This window comes from Pelobates fuscus, chromosome 6, assembly GCF_036172605.1.
Source record: "Pelobates fuscus isolate aPelFus1 chromosome 6, aPelFus1.pri, whole genome shotgun sequence".
Classification (NCBI taxonomy): domain Eukaryota; kingdom Metazoa; phylum Chordata; class Amphibia; order Anura; family Pelobatidae; genus Pelobates; species Pelobates fuscus.
Window position 1 is genome coordinate 282091625 of NC_086322.1, and position 15223 is coordinate 282106847.

General features: G+C 43.9%; 1 protein-coding gene across 1 annotated transcript; it reads left to right on the top strand.

Annotated features, from left to right (window-relative positions):
* Positions 1-2793: 2793 nt before the first annotated feature.
* Positions 2794-13621, top strand: HROB (homologous recombination factor with OB-fold). The gene is made up of 10 exons (XM_063459288.1): positions 2794-2896; positions 4666-4719; positions 6183-7082; positions 8581-8664; positions 10170-10310; positions 10780-10888; positions 11130-11215; positions 11796-11897; positions 12169-12301; positions 12704-13621. Exons 1-10 carry the CDS (start codon positions 2894-2896, stop codon positions 12751-12753), a joined length of 1662 nt encoding a protein of 553 aa, XP_063315358.1. The 5' UTR covers positions 2794-2893; the 3' UTR covers positions 12754-13621.
* Positions 13622-15223: the final 1602 nt, after the last annotated feature.

A 15223-nucleotide genomic window follows, 5' to 3' on the forward strand; every position in this document is an offset into this window, starting at 1 on the left:
GTCCTTTTGCTTTACAGTCGCAAAGTCTCAATTGAAATCATGCAGGGTTATTCACTAATACCCACATACCTGTCTTTTTAGTTGTATGGCAGTGTGTGTGTCTGTGTATGAATGTTTGTCTGTGTGTATCGATATGTATCTGCGTATATTTGTGTATCTGTGTTTGTGGCATTCTGTATCTTTCTGTATGTATGTGTTGTATGTATGTGGCAATGTATATCTGTGAGGTTTTTGTCTGTTTGTGCAAGTGTGTATCTGTATGTTTGCGTGTGTCTAGAAATGCATTTCTGTATGTGTGTCTCTGTGTATGGGTGTGTGCGTGGCGCATTTGTGTTGGCTAATATATGTTGGGGGTCCAAGCCTATTTCTTTGTAAGTGGCCCTAAGTGTTCTAAAGGCAGCCCTGAGTAAGTGTAGCAGTGAGTGTAGTAGTGTTTAGCTAGTTGTGTGTAATAGTGTGGATAGCACTGTGCGTATGTAACTGCAAGGTGCTATAGGAAGTCGCCATTTTTACCCCAGACCTCTCCATCCTCTCTGCAGGATATCGCTATGTTGAATCTGAAGGGAAGAGAGGGTGGACATGCAGATATCAGACTCCCTGAAACGTAACCAAAAAAAAAATTAAATGATACATTTTTTTTTTTTAAAGTGTCATAGAAAATAAAAAAAAAGATGTGTGTGTGATAGTGTGTGCATGCGGAGGGGGAGACAACTTCAACCAGTGGAGACAACTTCAACCAGCTCATAATAACAGTAACATTGGACATTAAAGATTTTCAATACTTTATAGCCGGCCACAGCATCTTCATCTGCAGGATCTCCGAATGTCTTCCATCCCAAAGCTTTGTGTCTGCTGTCATGTGTCTTCCAGTAGACAATAGCACTACCTAGCGGCAGACTAGAATCATGACATATGTACAGAAACCCATAGAGGTCTACCCATCCATCAGGTAATTGATTATGTAATTATCTGCTAGTCAGAGGAGTATAAACTGTGAATAATTGATATCCTCAGACTATCGATAATGCAGGATTATCCAATGATAAAGCAATTTCATTCTCTATTTTTCACACATAATACTTCACTCACTCTCATCTTGTCATATTGTATCCCTCATTTTCACAATTCGCCTCACGTAGCAGTGTAGCACAAGTTATTTATTTTCCATAGTCCCCCCCCCCAAACGTGCCATATATTGTAACATTGAACAACAACCATATTTTAATATACTTTTGCTAACACTTACTTTGCATAATAGTTAACTGCATCCCAAACTCTTTCATCCACAGGAAGGCTTGCGAGAGGAGAACATGAGAGGAATTATTCACATGGCTACTCATTTATTTTTTTTTAGAAAATTGGGCCACTAGTTTTGGTATTCTATGCAGTTCCGAATATTAACATGTGGCATATCTCTGATCATATTTATCCGTATAGTCATTTTTTTTAGGCACTGTTTATTACGTAAAGGGTTTCTCCAAGTACCATGACCACTTCAGCAATCTGTGATCAGAGATTAACCTCTCTGCTGCGGTGGCAGTATTATTTAGGTGTCATCAGCCAGCTCAGAACTTTCCACGTTGGCTAATGTCAATTCTGTGCAACTCTCAGCCACTTGAATAGCTTCTACAGCCCTGCAGAACCGAGAAGTGCTTCCCTGGACCACCGCCTAGGAGCATTGAGGAGATCAAACTATTGCTAAATTACCATTACCAGGGAACAGTCCAGAGCAATGTGATCCTGTCCTTTTTACCTTGAGATCTTTTAGGTAACAATCCTGAGAAATTACTATAATACTGAATAATGGTTCTGCTGGGGGGCAGCCTGGCCTTGAACGCCCAACCTTCACCAGCACAACTCCAGGGTCTGGTCGCAAAGTGACCATCACAACCACTCCAAAGCCAGGTCGCAATAGTGACCGTCACAACCACTCCAAAGCCAGGTCTCAATAGTGACCGTCGCAACCACTCCAAAGCCAGGTTGCAATAGTGACCGTTTCAAACTTGGTAAAAATTCTCCAAGATAACTATACTTCAACTACATTGGTCTTAAATTATCTATTAATTCCCCAAATTGCTAGTGACCGTCGCAACCACTCCAGGGCCTGATCGTAATACTGACCGTCAAAACCACTCCAAAGCCAGGTCGCAATAGTGACCTTTGCAACCACTCCAAAGCCAGGTCGCAATAGTGACCTTTGCAACCACTCCAAAGCCAGGTCGCAATAGTGACCGTCGCAACCACTCCAAGCCAAGTCGCAATAGTGACCATCACAACCACTCCAAAGCCAGGTCGCAATAGTGACCGTCGCAACCACTCCAAGCCAGGTCGCAATAGTGACCGTCGCAACCACTCCAAGCCAGGTCGCAATAGTGACCGTCGCAACCACTCCAAGCCAGGTCGCAATAGTGACCGTTTCAAACTTGGTAAAAATTCTCCAAGTCAACTATACTTCCAGTTCAGCTACATTGGTCTTAAATTGACTGTTAATTCCCCAAATTTCTCATTTCAGTAATTAACCTGATGGTAATCATTCCAGGAACAGTTGGTTTAATAAGCATGTCATTAAACTGACCCTAATGCGGTTTGTACATTATCCTATGGTTTGTGCACTCTGTGGGGGCCCTATATATTAATATTAATGATGGTGTTCCTGTCACTCACTGACAGGTCCAGCTGAGCAGCAGTCAGAGGGGCGTGTCTCAGAAGGGGGCGTGTCTCATAGGGGGCGTGCCGCGAAGTTTTGAAACGCACGTTGAATCCGTGCATTCCAAATACCGGAAGTGGCTAACCGGAAGTGCTGAAGTTTGGCAGAGTTGCTGCTCTGTGTGGCTCAGGATGTGCTGCAGGTAGTTTTGGTGCAGTGTCTCCATCCCAGCCTCATTGAGAGAATATGGTGAGATCCTGGGAATGGGGATCTCGTGCCTTATCTGTTGTAGCTGAGCAGAATCTCATCTCAGTTCTCCAACTGTGTGATCAATTAACTTAGTACTGCCCCCTCTGTACCCAGTGCCCCCTCTGTCTCCCCTCTGTCTGCTCTGTACCCAGTGCCCCCTCTGTCTCCCCTCTGTCTGCTCTGTACCCAGTGCCCCCTCTGTCTCCCCTCTGTCTGCTCTGTACCCAGTGCCCCCTCTGTACCCACTGCCCCCTCTGTACCCACTGACGCCCCTCTGTCTGCTCTGTACCCAGTGCCCCCTCTGTCTCCCCTCTTTCTGCTCTGTACCCACTGCCCCCTCTGTACCCACTGACGCCCCTCTGTCTGCTCTGTACCCAGTGCTCCCTCTGTCTCCCCTCTTTCTGCTCTGTACCCACTGCCCCCTCTGTACCCACTGCCCCCTCTGTACCCACTCCCCCTCTGTCTGCTCTGTACCCACTGCCCCCTCTGTCTGCTCTGTTGCCACTGCCCCTTCTGTCTGCTCTGTGCCCACTGCCTGCTCTATACCCACTGCCCCCTCTGCCTGCTCTATACCCACTGCCCCCTCTGCCTGCTTTATACCCACTGCCCCCTCTGTCTGCTCTATACCCACTGCCCCATCTGCCTGCTCTACACCCACTGCCCCCTCTGCCTGCTCTACACCCACTGCCCCCTCTGCTTGCTCTACACCCACTGCCCCCTCTGCATGCTCTATACCCACTGCCCCATCTGCCTGCTCTACACCCACTGCCCCCTCTGCCTGCTCTACACCCACTGCCCCCTCTGCCTGCTCTACACCCACTGCCCCCTCTGCCTGCTCTACACCCACTGCCCCCTCTGCTTGCTCTACACCCACTGCCCCCTCTGCCTGCTCTACACCCTCTGCCTGCTCTGTACCCACTGCCCCCTCTGCCTGCTCTGTACCCACTGCCCCCTCTGTTTGCTCTGTACCCACTGCCCCCTCTGTCTGTTCTGTACCCACTGCCCCCTCTGTCTGCTCTGTACCCACTGCCCCCTCTGTCTGCTGTGTACCCATTGCCCCTCTGTCTGCTCTGTGCCCACTGCCCCTTCTGTCTGTTCTGTGCCCACTGCCCCTTCTGTCTGTTCTGTGCCCACTGCCCCTTCTGTCTGTTCTGTACCCACTGCCCCTTCTGTCTGTTCTGTACCCACTGCCCCTTCTGTCTGTTCTGTACCCACTGCCCCTTCTGTCTGCTCTGTACCCACTGCCCCTTCTGTCTGATCTGTACCCACTGCCCCTTCTGTCTGCTCTGTACCCACTGCCCCCTCTGTACCCACTGCCCCTTCTGTCTGCTCTGTGCCCACTGCTCCCTCTTTCTGCTCTGTGCCCACATCCCCCTTTTTCTGCTCTGTGCCCACAGCTCCCCTTTTCTGCTCTGTGCCCACAGCTCCCCTTTTCTGCTCTGTGCCCACAGCTCCCTTTTTCTGCTCTGTGCCCACAGCTCCCTTTTTCTGCTCTGTGCCCACAGCTCCCTTTTTCTGCTCTGTGCCCACAGCTCCCTTTTTCTGCTCTGTTCCCAGTGTTACCCTCTTTTTGCTCTGTACCCAGTGCCTATCCTGTCTTTTTCATTGTGCCAAGTGTTTCCCACACACACACACTTTATGCACTGTGAGCTTCCTATACCTCCTCACAACTTTCTCATCCTGCCTTGCTTTACCTTCACCCCATGTTGTTTTACACCCTCTCTTTGACTTAAAAAAAGTTTAATGGTTTTTTCTCCCTCCTTTTCTAGGCTATGAGTTACCAAAACCTCTTTTCATTAGAATCTGAAGAATTTGATGATGAGGTAAGCTCACGATAGTATAATGATTTCACAAATACTCAAAATTATATGAAATGTGCTTTATTTTACTATCATTGAAATAATAAAAATCGTTGTTACACGAGCATACTTCACTTTGTGGAATGTAATCCTGTGAGCACAGGTGATAGTCAATTATAAATGAGCATAGGAAGAGCCCCAGTGTTAATCAAGACACACCTGTCTTGTTATTTTCAGTAGGTGAATTGCAATTTATACTGTGCCCACGTTCATTATTAACCCCTTAAGGACCAAACTTCTGGAATAAAAGGAAATCATGACATGTCACACATGTCATGTGTCCTTAAGGGGTTAAAGGATACTAACTTAATTTTCATAAATTAATGGGAAGCTCCACACTGAATTTGACCCATTTAAATGCATTATATAGCTAAATATAGTATAGTTTGATGTTTAAGGCTAGGCTTCATTTGAATCTGATATTTGTGGGGGTTCTAATCACTTTGCAGCAAACATGTATGTGCCTGAAGTAGACCTTTAGGTTATAAGTTCACTCAGGGTTGTTAACAAGGTGTATTTAGATTTACATTTGATATACATAGCTTAAAGGGACACTCCCGGCACCAATACAGCTTTATTGCATTTCATAGATTTTGTTCCTTATTATAATCCTGTTTTTTGGGGGTTTTATGCATGCTGAAATCTCTATAGTTTTTGCACACAATAAATGTTTAGCAGAATTCTGTACAATAAGCCTTCCTCTTTAGCCACACGCCCTCATGCCAGAAAAACCTCCTGTAGCTAATAAAGCAGCTGTATGGTGCAGAATTCTGCAAAAAATTATTTATTTTATGTAAAAACTATAAAGATTTGAGCATGTAAACCAACCCCCCATCTCCACCCCCAATGTGTCCCTTTAATCCTCCCAAGTCTAAATTTAAAGTAACAAACAGTCTTGTATTCCTAACACTAAAGTGCCTCTGTGCAGCCCCCTCCCTCCAGTCCCATGAGTGCGGTAAAAAACATTTCAGCTCCGAGGGACTTGTCTACTCCTCCCGCAACGTCAATGGAAGACCTAATGCGATGGAAGGCCGAATGCGCATGCACAGCAAGCACCTTGTGTGTTTTAGACCTTCTCCATAGGAAAGCATTGAATCGATACTTTTCTATGGGGATTTTCAAGACGCTTGTTGCCCTCGTGCAACGCATGAGGACTTCCAGTGGACACTGCACCCAGAGTGTACTGGAACTTGACCCAGATCACATCAATCAGATAAAGTGGTCTAGGTGCCTTTAGTGTCTCTTTAAGCTGAATGCCTCCAGATGTCTTGTTAGGATTCTAAATTATATGCTGCCACTATTTGCAACATTTGGCCTGTCTCCATGAATTATTTAAACCGTACAAAGTATGATGACGTCTTTCAATTGTATATGTCTCCGCTTTAAATTAATGTATGGATGGTTCCTTTTTTTTTTTTTTTTGGTAGGACTTTGTTTCTGTTTTGGAGGATGCAGAGAGCAAAACCCCCACCTTTGTGCCCCCTAACATCAAACTTCTAAGACCCATCTCTCATAATGCCGGTCAGGCCCTTGAGAACCCTCACGGCGGTGGGCTTCAACCTTGCTCCTCTACTCACACTGCGTCGCCTGTTGCTCAGGATGTTGATGATGAAGAACTGTTGTCTATGTGCAGTGAGTTGGAGGAGGTAAGAGCAGAACCTGGACAGCTTTCACAATCTAGGAGTTTCACGGAGATGCCTGTTGGTGTGTCTAAGCAAAACTCTTTTTCAAATGTCTCCTCTACCAACCAATGGTGTCCAAATGAAAATACACACTTCCAGAGTCCACGACCATGTTTGCGGGATATACCTGGGGCTCAGCCTGGCATGGTTAAAAGTTTCAATATTCATACCAGTTCCCCGCATATTCTACAGGAGCATTGTGTTGGGGGAAGATTTGGACAAAGTGTACACACTTCTTCAGTGGAACCCTCAGCTAAGAGACCCTGTTTTAGGATCATCCCAGAGACCTCAGCAAAAGGCCCAGCTCCAGCTGTTACCCATTCTTCGCCACACCTGCAAATGCAGCTATCTGAGCAACACAGGAATCGTAAGGTTCTAACTGGCTGCACGTTACTAAATGTTAATGGCCAGGCTGGTCAGCATGTCACTCCAATTAAGCATGTACATGGAACACCCCAAATGTCAAGGACAATGTTTTCCTCTCCAAATGTGACCACACCGAACTCTCTGCAGACACCCTTAGTCACCAATCACTTGGTGCAGTTGGTGACAGCAGCTAATCAGACTTCACGGAGGTTATCTTGGGAGACTGCTTCCCCAAAGGAGAGAAAGTTCCCTGGTCCTGCAGGTCTTCTCCCACAACAGGTGACAATCCTGTGACTCAGTCTGTAGTTATTTCATTAGGGTAGAATGATTACATTTAAAATGTTGCTGCTTAAAACCTTCAATATTAGAAAAAATATATATTTAAAGGATTACTCCAAGCACAATGACCACTTCAGTGATTTTGTCTAGAGTTTGTATGTGCAGTGATTATCTATAAAGTACTGCAAAAACTTTAACTCCTTTGCTCCTGGAAGTGTAATGTCACCTCTAAAAGCTCAGAACAAGAGTTCTGTGTTGACTAATGTCAATTCTGAAAACCAGATGAAAGAACATGTTTGTATATTTGGAATTGGCTTAAAGGGATACTATAGTGCTAGGAATACAAATGTTTTCCTGGCACTATATCTCTCTCGTGCCCCCGCCCCTCCCCGTACTGTAAGGGTTAATCAACTCTTACTGTTCTTAACTATATCCAGCTCTGATCTCCCTCCCTTTACCAACGCTGGATGTCCTCATGCAGAGCGTGAGGACGTCCAACATCAGTTAGGTGACCTAGGTCTCCTAACAAGCAGGAAGTGTCTCTAGTGGCTGTTTGATTGACAGCCACGAGAGGCAGTCTTAACACTGCAGTATAATTATTTTAGTTTCTCAGAAACTGCAATAATTATCATTGCAGGGTTAAGGAGACAGTGCCATTGCACCCAGTCCATTTCAATGAATTGAAGTGGTTTGGGGTGTCTATAGTGTCCCTTTAACACTATATGGTCATATGGTGTAACAAAACCCTATTGTGCAAGTGTGTGGAAATGTTAAAAAAAAATAAAATACTTATCCATGGGACTAAAGTGGAAACCCAATCCACTTGTCCCTCATGACATGCTACAAAAATAATTTTAGTTGGCAATACTGGGGCCCCTACAGTGTTTAGTCTGCTCGGTGTCTTTGTCCTAGCTGTGTTTAGTATGTGTGTGTGTGTGTGTGGTGTGCCCTGGCTGTATGTAATATGTGTGTAATGGTGATCTGTGTTGTGCCCCCTCCCCCCTTAGTGCATACCTTTCTTGCAGAGAGGTGAGGCTATGATCCCTGGTGGTCCAGCAGAGGTTAAAATTACAGCAGTGATTAGATTGGAAAGCAGATGCCGAGCTGACATTAGGTGGAGAAGGGCAGCCCAGGTGGAAGGCGGCGCAGCCCAGACACCGCTCTGTGGAGCCTGTGGTTGGCAGCTCTACAGGGTGCAAAGCACAGTAATTGCTCGCTCACATTCCAGTGCTCATTAGTGACGGCAGGACAGTGAGGATTACCGTGCTCTGTACCTGATGGAGCGGCACACCATAAGCTGCTCCTTTAAATACATGTCCTCTCAAATGTCATTTTCCAACAGGTTACCACGAGCACTCTTTTCCTGCTAAAAAATTGAATTCTAGACGTAGAGTTTCCTGTAGAATGACGATAACACACATGGATACTATGATTTCAGGAGCAATTCTTTGCACAATGTTTTATCCTTGGTCTAACATGTTCTCACTATTGTCCCCAGGCCAGTGGCCACATGTTGGAAGAGATCATGGTGTCTGCTCCTCACACACCAAACCACGGAGCAAGATCGAAGCTCTGCAGCAAGGTATTTCCAGTTTCTGCTTAACTTCTTCCGCACTGTTCTTTTCTGTACATTTTGAAGTATTCGCTAAGGTGGGTGCCTAAAATTCTGTGAAGATCCTGCCAACAAGGACTCTTGGTCTCAGATGTTCACCTGGAATTCAATCTCCGTTAAACTTCTCATACATTCCCTAAATTAAAATAGAGCCACGCACTCATCTGACGGGTACACAGTCCTCAGTCCTGGAAATAATTAACATGCGCAGGGTCCATAGTAGTGATGGTCCCTGGTGAGATCACTTACAAACCTGGCTACGCTGTGCTAATACTTCACTTCTTGACTTGTGTTAGCCTTTTTCTAACGTGAAGTTCCATTTCCTTTTAAATGTATATTAAGGATCTGTCAGTCCAGGCACAGCCAGGGCACACATTGCATTGAAGGAGGAGAAACATTTTTCTGTTTCTCCTTACTCAACGTTGACTGACAGGAGCAGAGCGTATACAGTGATTGACAGAGGGCCAAGATGGTGTCACACAATTTCAAGATAGAGGTAAAAACAGAAGTGTGAAATTCTACATTTAACTTTGTTTCAGACCTCACAGTCACAAATATGTAACATATAGGGGATACATAAACAAATGATTAAAACTACGGGGAAGCAATGGTTTCCCTTCTTTTTTTTTTTTTTTCTTTTTTTTTTGCAGTACATATGAACATAACAAACTTGCATGAGGTACCCCAACGGCAATCCTTATGCTTTTTTTTAACATTAGTAACATTGGGGTATGCGATAGTTCTTGCACAGTTTTTTATATTTAGTAGAGGTAATGGGTCGCAGGCTAGGTAGATCGTTCCCCTTTTAACCTAGAATTACCACCTAATTAATTTACAGAGAATAACTTGTCTGCTTTCATAGAAACATAGAATGTGACGGCAGATAAGAACCATTCGGCCCATCTAGTCTGCCCAATTTTCTAAATACTTTCATTAGTCTCTGGCCTTATCTTATAGTTAGGATAGCCTAATGCCTATCCCACGCATGCTTAAACTCCTTTACTGTGTTAACTTCTACCACTTCAGCTGGAAGGCTATTCCATGCATCCACTACCCTCTCAGTAAAGTAATACTTCCTGATATTATTTTTAAACCTTTGCCCATCTAATTTAGGACTATGTTCTCTTGTTGGGGTAGTTTTTTCACCTTTTAAATATAGTCTCCTCCTTTACTGTGTTGATTCCCCTTGGTTAATAGACCTATAGACTTTTACGACTTCTATTGCTTCTGTGTTCATGCAGTTATAGTTATTTATGTAGCGCCAACCTATACCGCAGCCCTTGTGCAATAAGTAAGCAAGGCAAACATTTATTTCTAACAAAGCATGTTTATTTCATACGGCAGCAATAGGTGAAGAGGGTCCTGGCCAAATGAGCTTACACTCTCATCTGTTGTCTTGCCTTTAACCTGTCCATAGAATAGCTCTGCGTAAGGCTAGGAGTGGTTATTTTCTTTAAAGACATTTTTGTTTGCAGGAAGAGGTGACGTCCCAACAGCCAGTGGAAGAGGATTTTATTAAAGGTCCGTGGGCGACCATGAAAGCGGAATTGGCTGTGGATGAGAATGATCCCAACTGCTTCCTGCGGACGTACAGTGTGATCATGGTGTTGCGGAAGGTAAAAATCCTCGGGGCAGTATTTTATTTTCCTTGGCAAATGACCGCTCACTATTTACATAAGAACCATAATTTCTTCCTGTGACACTTTGAATTCATGTAAAAGATTATGGAATTGGCATTTTAAATAGATCTCACTAGGATTCCATTCTTTCTCATTACTGTCTTAGCACATGATGGGTAGCATTGAAATATACAAATAACTGCCTACTAATACACGGAAAAACTTGGCTGAACCCATTAAACTCTCAAGGTTGCAGATTTGGTTCTCTTTGGGGTGATTCAGATTTTAAGTGGATATTTTACTCACTATAATCACTACAGTTCTGTGTAATGGTAAACCTGTCCAGAGTCTCCAGGAACTGTGCTCTGTATTTTTATTTATTTTTTCCAAACTGTTTCAAAGCAGTTTGACAAAAATCAGGTCTCTTAGAGATCTATTAGACTCATTGCCCTGTATCCCCTGGCAGGCAGCCCTGAAGCAGCTCCAAAAAAACAAGGTTCCCCGAATGGCAGTGACTCTTAAATCCCTGACCCCAGCTAACGGAGACGCAAGCGCAGTATTCAGAGACCCCACAGGTAAGGATGACGCGAGAGGAAGACTGTACTTGGCTTATGTGTTGCATCACCAAGTTTACCAGCTCTCCTATCTTTGTACACGTCCTCTCCTCTCCCTCTTGGTTTCTCCGTAGTGCCTGTGTGGAATGAGATGGTACATAGATGAGGTTATTTTTCGGTTTCAGGACGTGGCTTCTTGGGATATGCACTTGGTGAGAAATAGTAACTGTTCTCTATGTCTTCTTTACTAATTCTTCTCCAGGAGACATTCAAGGAACAATTCATCACATGCTGCTGGAGGAGCGGGAGAGTGAGTTAAAGATTGGCAGCGTGCTTCTCTTACAACAGGTACAGCCAACAAACAACTCAATGCGGAAGAAACCTATCGATAGGCTGGTTCTAGATCGCTGTACAAGTATACATAGGCAATGTATGATAACCAATGAAAATCCTCCCAATCCCACTTCATATAACTGGGAGCTAAATGGCTCAATCGATTTTGTGTTTTTACTAGTCATCGCACTGGTAACTTACAGCATAGATCCGCTAGTATATTGATTCAAAGACTAACCGTGTTCCGTGATTTGTGGAAATGTTGCCTCTTAGAAATGTGTCAATTCCTAAATAATTTGACACCATTTCCAGCACAGTGATTTTTTTTTTTTTTTTTTTTTTTTTAATATGTACGTAGATCTTGTATGGGTGCTATGTCTAAAAAGTTACCCTTTAGTTAACATTATTATTTTATAACATTCTAAGGTTACGTTTAGCCAGTTCTAGTTGACATTTGATAAAGATGTCTTGCCAACAACACGGTTGCCTGGACACTGCATGTAATGTACCCCACAAATACTGGATCACAGAAGCGTATCCCCAGATGCCCTAATCAAAGGAATATGATTTACTTAACGGATCCTTCTGTCCTCAGGTTGGTGTCTTTTCTCCATCTCATCGTAACCACTATCTCAATGTGACCCCCAGCAACATTGTGAAAATCTACCCTCCGGGTCAGGAAGGCGGCTATACGAGGGTAAGTAGTGATATGGTGCAGCACTTAAAATGTGTTGAATAGTGCAATGGGTTGCTCATCTTTTGTTTGTCAAAAAAATGACTAAAAGGAAACTTGTTTTACTACATAAACAATACAATAATGAGCTGTTGTATTGGAGTACCATTGTTGTTTAGTAGTAATAAGACCGCACCATGGGTTGGGGAAATAAAGATGTTCTGTTTTTATTTTGCACTTACCATCTGCTCTCCTTTCAACATGAAGTAGAAATATTTTGCCATTGTCCTCTTAGCTTACAGTACCACCAGCGTCTGATGGCAAGATTGATGTAAACTCTAACAGAACCCCATCACGACCTCAGCCATCTTCAAGCACAACACTGAATAAAGCTCCCCAAATATCCGCCCCTGAAGACTGGGGAGAGGGTGAGTGCGGCCAGATATAGTATTTTCGACCTGTCTGCTTTCCTGATTTCGGTCAGCGGGATTATAGATTAAAGTGCAAATTCAAATTGAATGTCAAATCCGAGACCCAAGTAGTCAAACTGGTAGCATATCTAAGTTAGAGAATGTTTTCAGTTCAGCTATTTTTAACTTGAATTTGAAATTCACTTTGAATTCTCATGTTAGTAAATAACCCTACAGGTGTAGCTGGAGATCATCTCTTTGATTTCTCATAATTTGCTAGAATATTCTTGTACAAAAAGTATTTCCCTGGATCCCGGAATTGTCAAACAGATTCTTTCAGCATGCCCTTCTTCCTTGACCTGCTTTCGGCTAACCTTTCCAACTGTCTGAACTTCTTTGTTGTTTTATCTGTCTATGCAGATGACCTTGATGCTCTCTTATGGGACATGTCTGAAGATCCAGGGGACTGACATCTCTAGACCAACTCATCCTTAAACCCTGACTGCAACAACGGGATCTGTTACTCTTTCTAAGACTCTCCCAGCTGGAGAAGAGGTTACTTTAGGATCTTCCAAATATCAGATGCTAACCTTCCCCCACCTGCTGCAGAGTCCGTGCTGGATTGGGTTTTCTCTAAATGATGGCAATTGGGTTTGAAATATTGGGTCATCAGAACCAGACAATATTGCTGCAGTTTGTGAAAGCCGACTTCAGGCCATTTGGTGAAGATTGGGATGGATTTAAAGGACAGCATTTGTATATGTTGCCTGACTGGCCATCAAGATGAATCATTTTGAGCACCTTACCCAACTTCGGACTTTCGTTTTGCCATCCTTTGCCTAGTGTGATACCATGTCATTCCTTGTACTGCCTGGTGCTACAAGGCAGACGTTTTCTAAATGGTATTGGTGTTTAAAAATAAAAGTATTTGCAATTATTATAGAATTCAAATGCAGGGTAAGGCATGGAATGCTCTGAGTGTCCTATCCAGCTACAGCAACAGTATATGGAAAGCCCTGCTCTGGTGCAATCGAAGCCCAGACCCATCCCTGCTTATTAGTTACCGAAACTGGATGTTATCACAGCACAACAGATATTTCTAGATCTCCTAGTCGTTTTTATTTTACCCGCTCTATTCGTTTAATTTTGTCTTCTTGTTTTTTGATTTTGTTTAGTTTAACATGTCTCTGAGGGCAGTAAGCTGTCCAGGGGGGTGGGCGTTTGTTACCCACATTTCAAGATACATTAAAAGGAGATGTATTGTACTCATGGCTTATTACATGGAGCAGATACATTTATTTGCACTGTTCAAGTGACACAAGGAGGTGAAAAATTCATCTTTACCACATAATTCACTAACTGTGAGCAGCATGGATACATACAATTCTACATTAAAGGACCACTCTAGGCACCCAGACCACTTCAGCTTAATGAAGTGGTCTGGGTGCCAGGTCCAGATAGGGTTAACCCATTTTTTTATAAACATAGCAGTTTCAGAGAAACTGCTATGTTTATTAATGGGTTAAGCCTTCCCCCAAATCCTCTAGTGGCTGTCTCATTGACAGTCGCTAGAGGCGCTTGCGTGATTCTCACTGTGAAAATCACAGTGAGAGCACGCAAGCGTCCATAGGAAAGCATTGTAAATGCTTTCCTATGCGACCGGCTGAATGCGCACGCAGCTCTTGCCGCGCGTAGCATTCAGCCGACGGGGCGGAACGGAGGAGGATCGGAGGCAGAGATCTCCCCGCCCAGCGCTGGAAAAAGGTAAATTTTACCCCTTTTCCCCTTTCCAGAGCCGGACGGGAGGGGGACCCTGAGGGTGGGGGCACCCTCAGGGCACTCTAGTGCCAGGAAAACGAGTGTTTTCCTGGCACTAGAGTGGTACTTTAAGAATGCGAAGCTGAACACTAAGTTGATGTGTGCGTTTTTTTAATTGCATATTTTGATTTTCTCACATCTGAGGTTTGTGTAGAACGTGTTGAATTAATTGATTGGTTTCTGATCTGTCTAGGGCACAGGACTCACTATTTAATTCTACCAATGGTTCAGCTTGCCACTCCATGTTAAATATGCCTTTCCTGTCCTCTCACTTTTTTCCTACATGGGACTTAATATTGAAAGCATGAAACAGGTCACTGTCATTAAGGGGTTTGTTTGCTCCTATATGGGGCTGATCTTTTATTCTCATAAAACGGTCACTGTGTTCGAACCACTTTTAAAGGAACACAATAGCGTTAGGAATACATGAATTCCTAATGTTAAAGTCCTGAGGTGGCTAATTAGTTCAGAGCCCCCGTTCCTCTGTGTTTTTCTCCAGTGCCAAGTCTCCCTTAGTGCTGCCGCTTCCTCCTCCTTGGCTGATGTCATCCGGGAGGAACATTGGGGACTGTAAGCACATTAGCTCACCGCGATGCACCAATGATTCTGCCATAGATAATCATTGAATACCTGATTCTCGATTCTAAGCCGTGACCTCACATTATGTTACAGAATAAGAGCATACGGTAATAGTCTCTCAGGCTCTCATACCCAGAGGGCTTAGATGCTGTACTTCCAACTATTAAATAAAGGATTTGGGGAGGGGTAGAACTGAAGGCACTATAAGGTTAAGTTGTTATAGTGCCTACAGTGTTTCTTTAACTGTAGCTGGGACTGCCTGTTTAATTCAACAGTTAGCGCTCAAGCTTTTTAATTCCTTGATTGGTGATGCTTTTTCAGGGCTTGTTTGGAATAATGGAATGTGGGCACTGTAGATGGCATAATTCTATAATGACTGAGGAGCTACATCCTTTTCTTTTCGAGCTGTAACCTGTTAACAAGGCCATGGCAACAAACTAAACCTCTAGCGCCAAACTAAACCTCTAGACCAGGCATAGGCCAACCTTGGGTACTCCTGTAAAAAAAAAAAAATACTGGTAATTTGGGAAAGCTATGGAATGA

Coding starts and splice junctions, on each gene's coding strand:
- HROB (XM_063459288.1), top strand. Junction 8,665..10,169: donor GATCGAAGCTCTGCAGCAAG/GTATTTCCAGTT, acceptor TTTTGTTTGCAG/GAAGAGGTGACGTCCCAACA. Junction 12,302..12,703: donor CCCTGAAGACTGGGGAGAGG/GTGAGTGCGGCC, acceptor CTGTCTATGCAG/ATGACCTTGATGCTCTCTTA.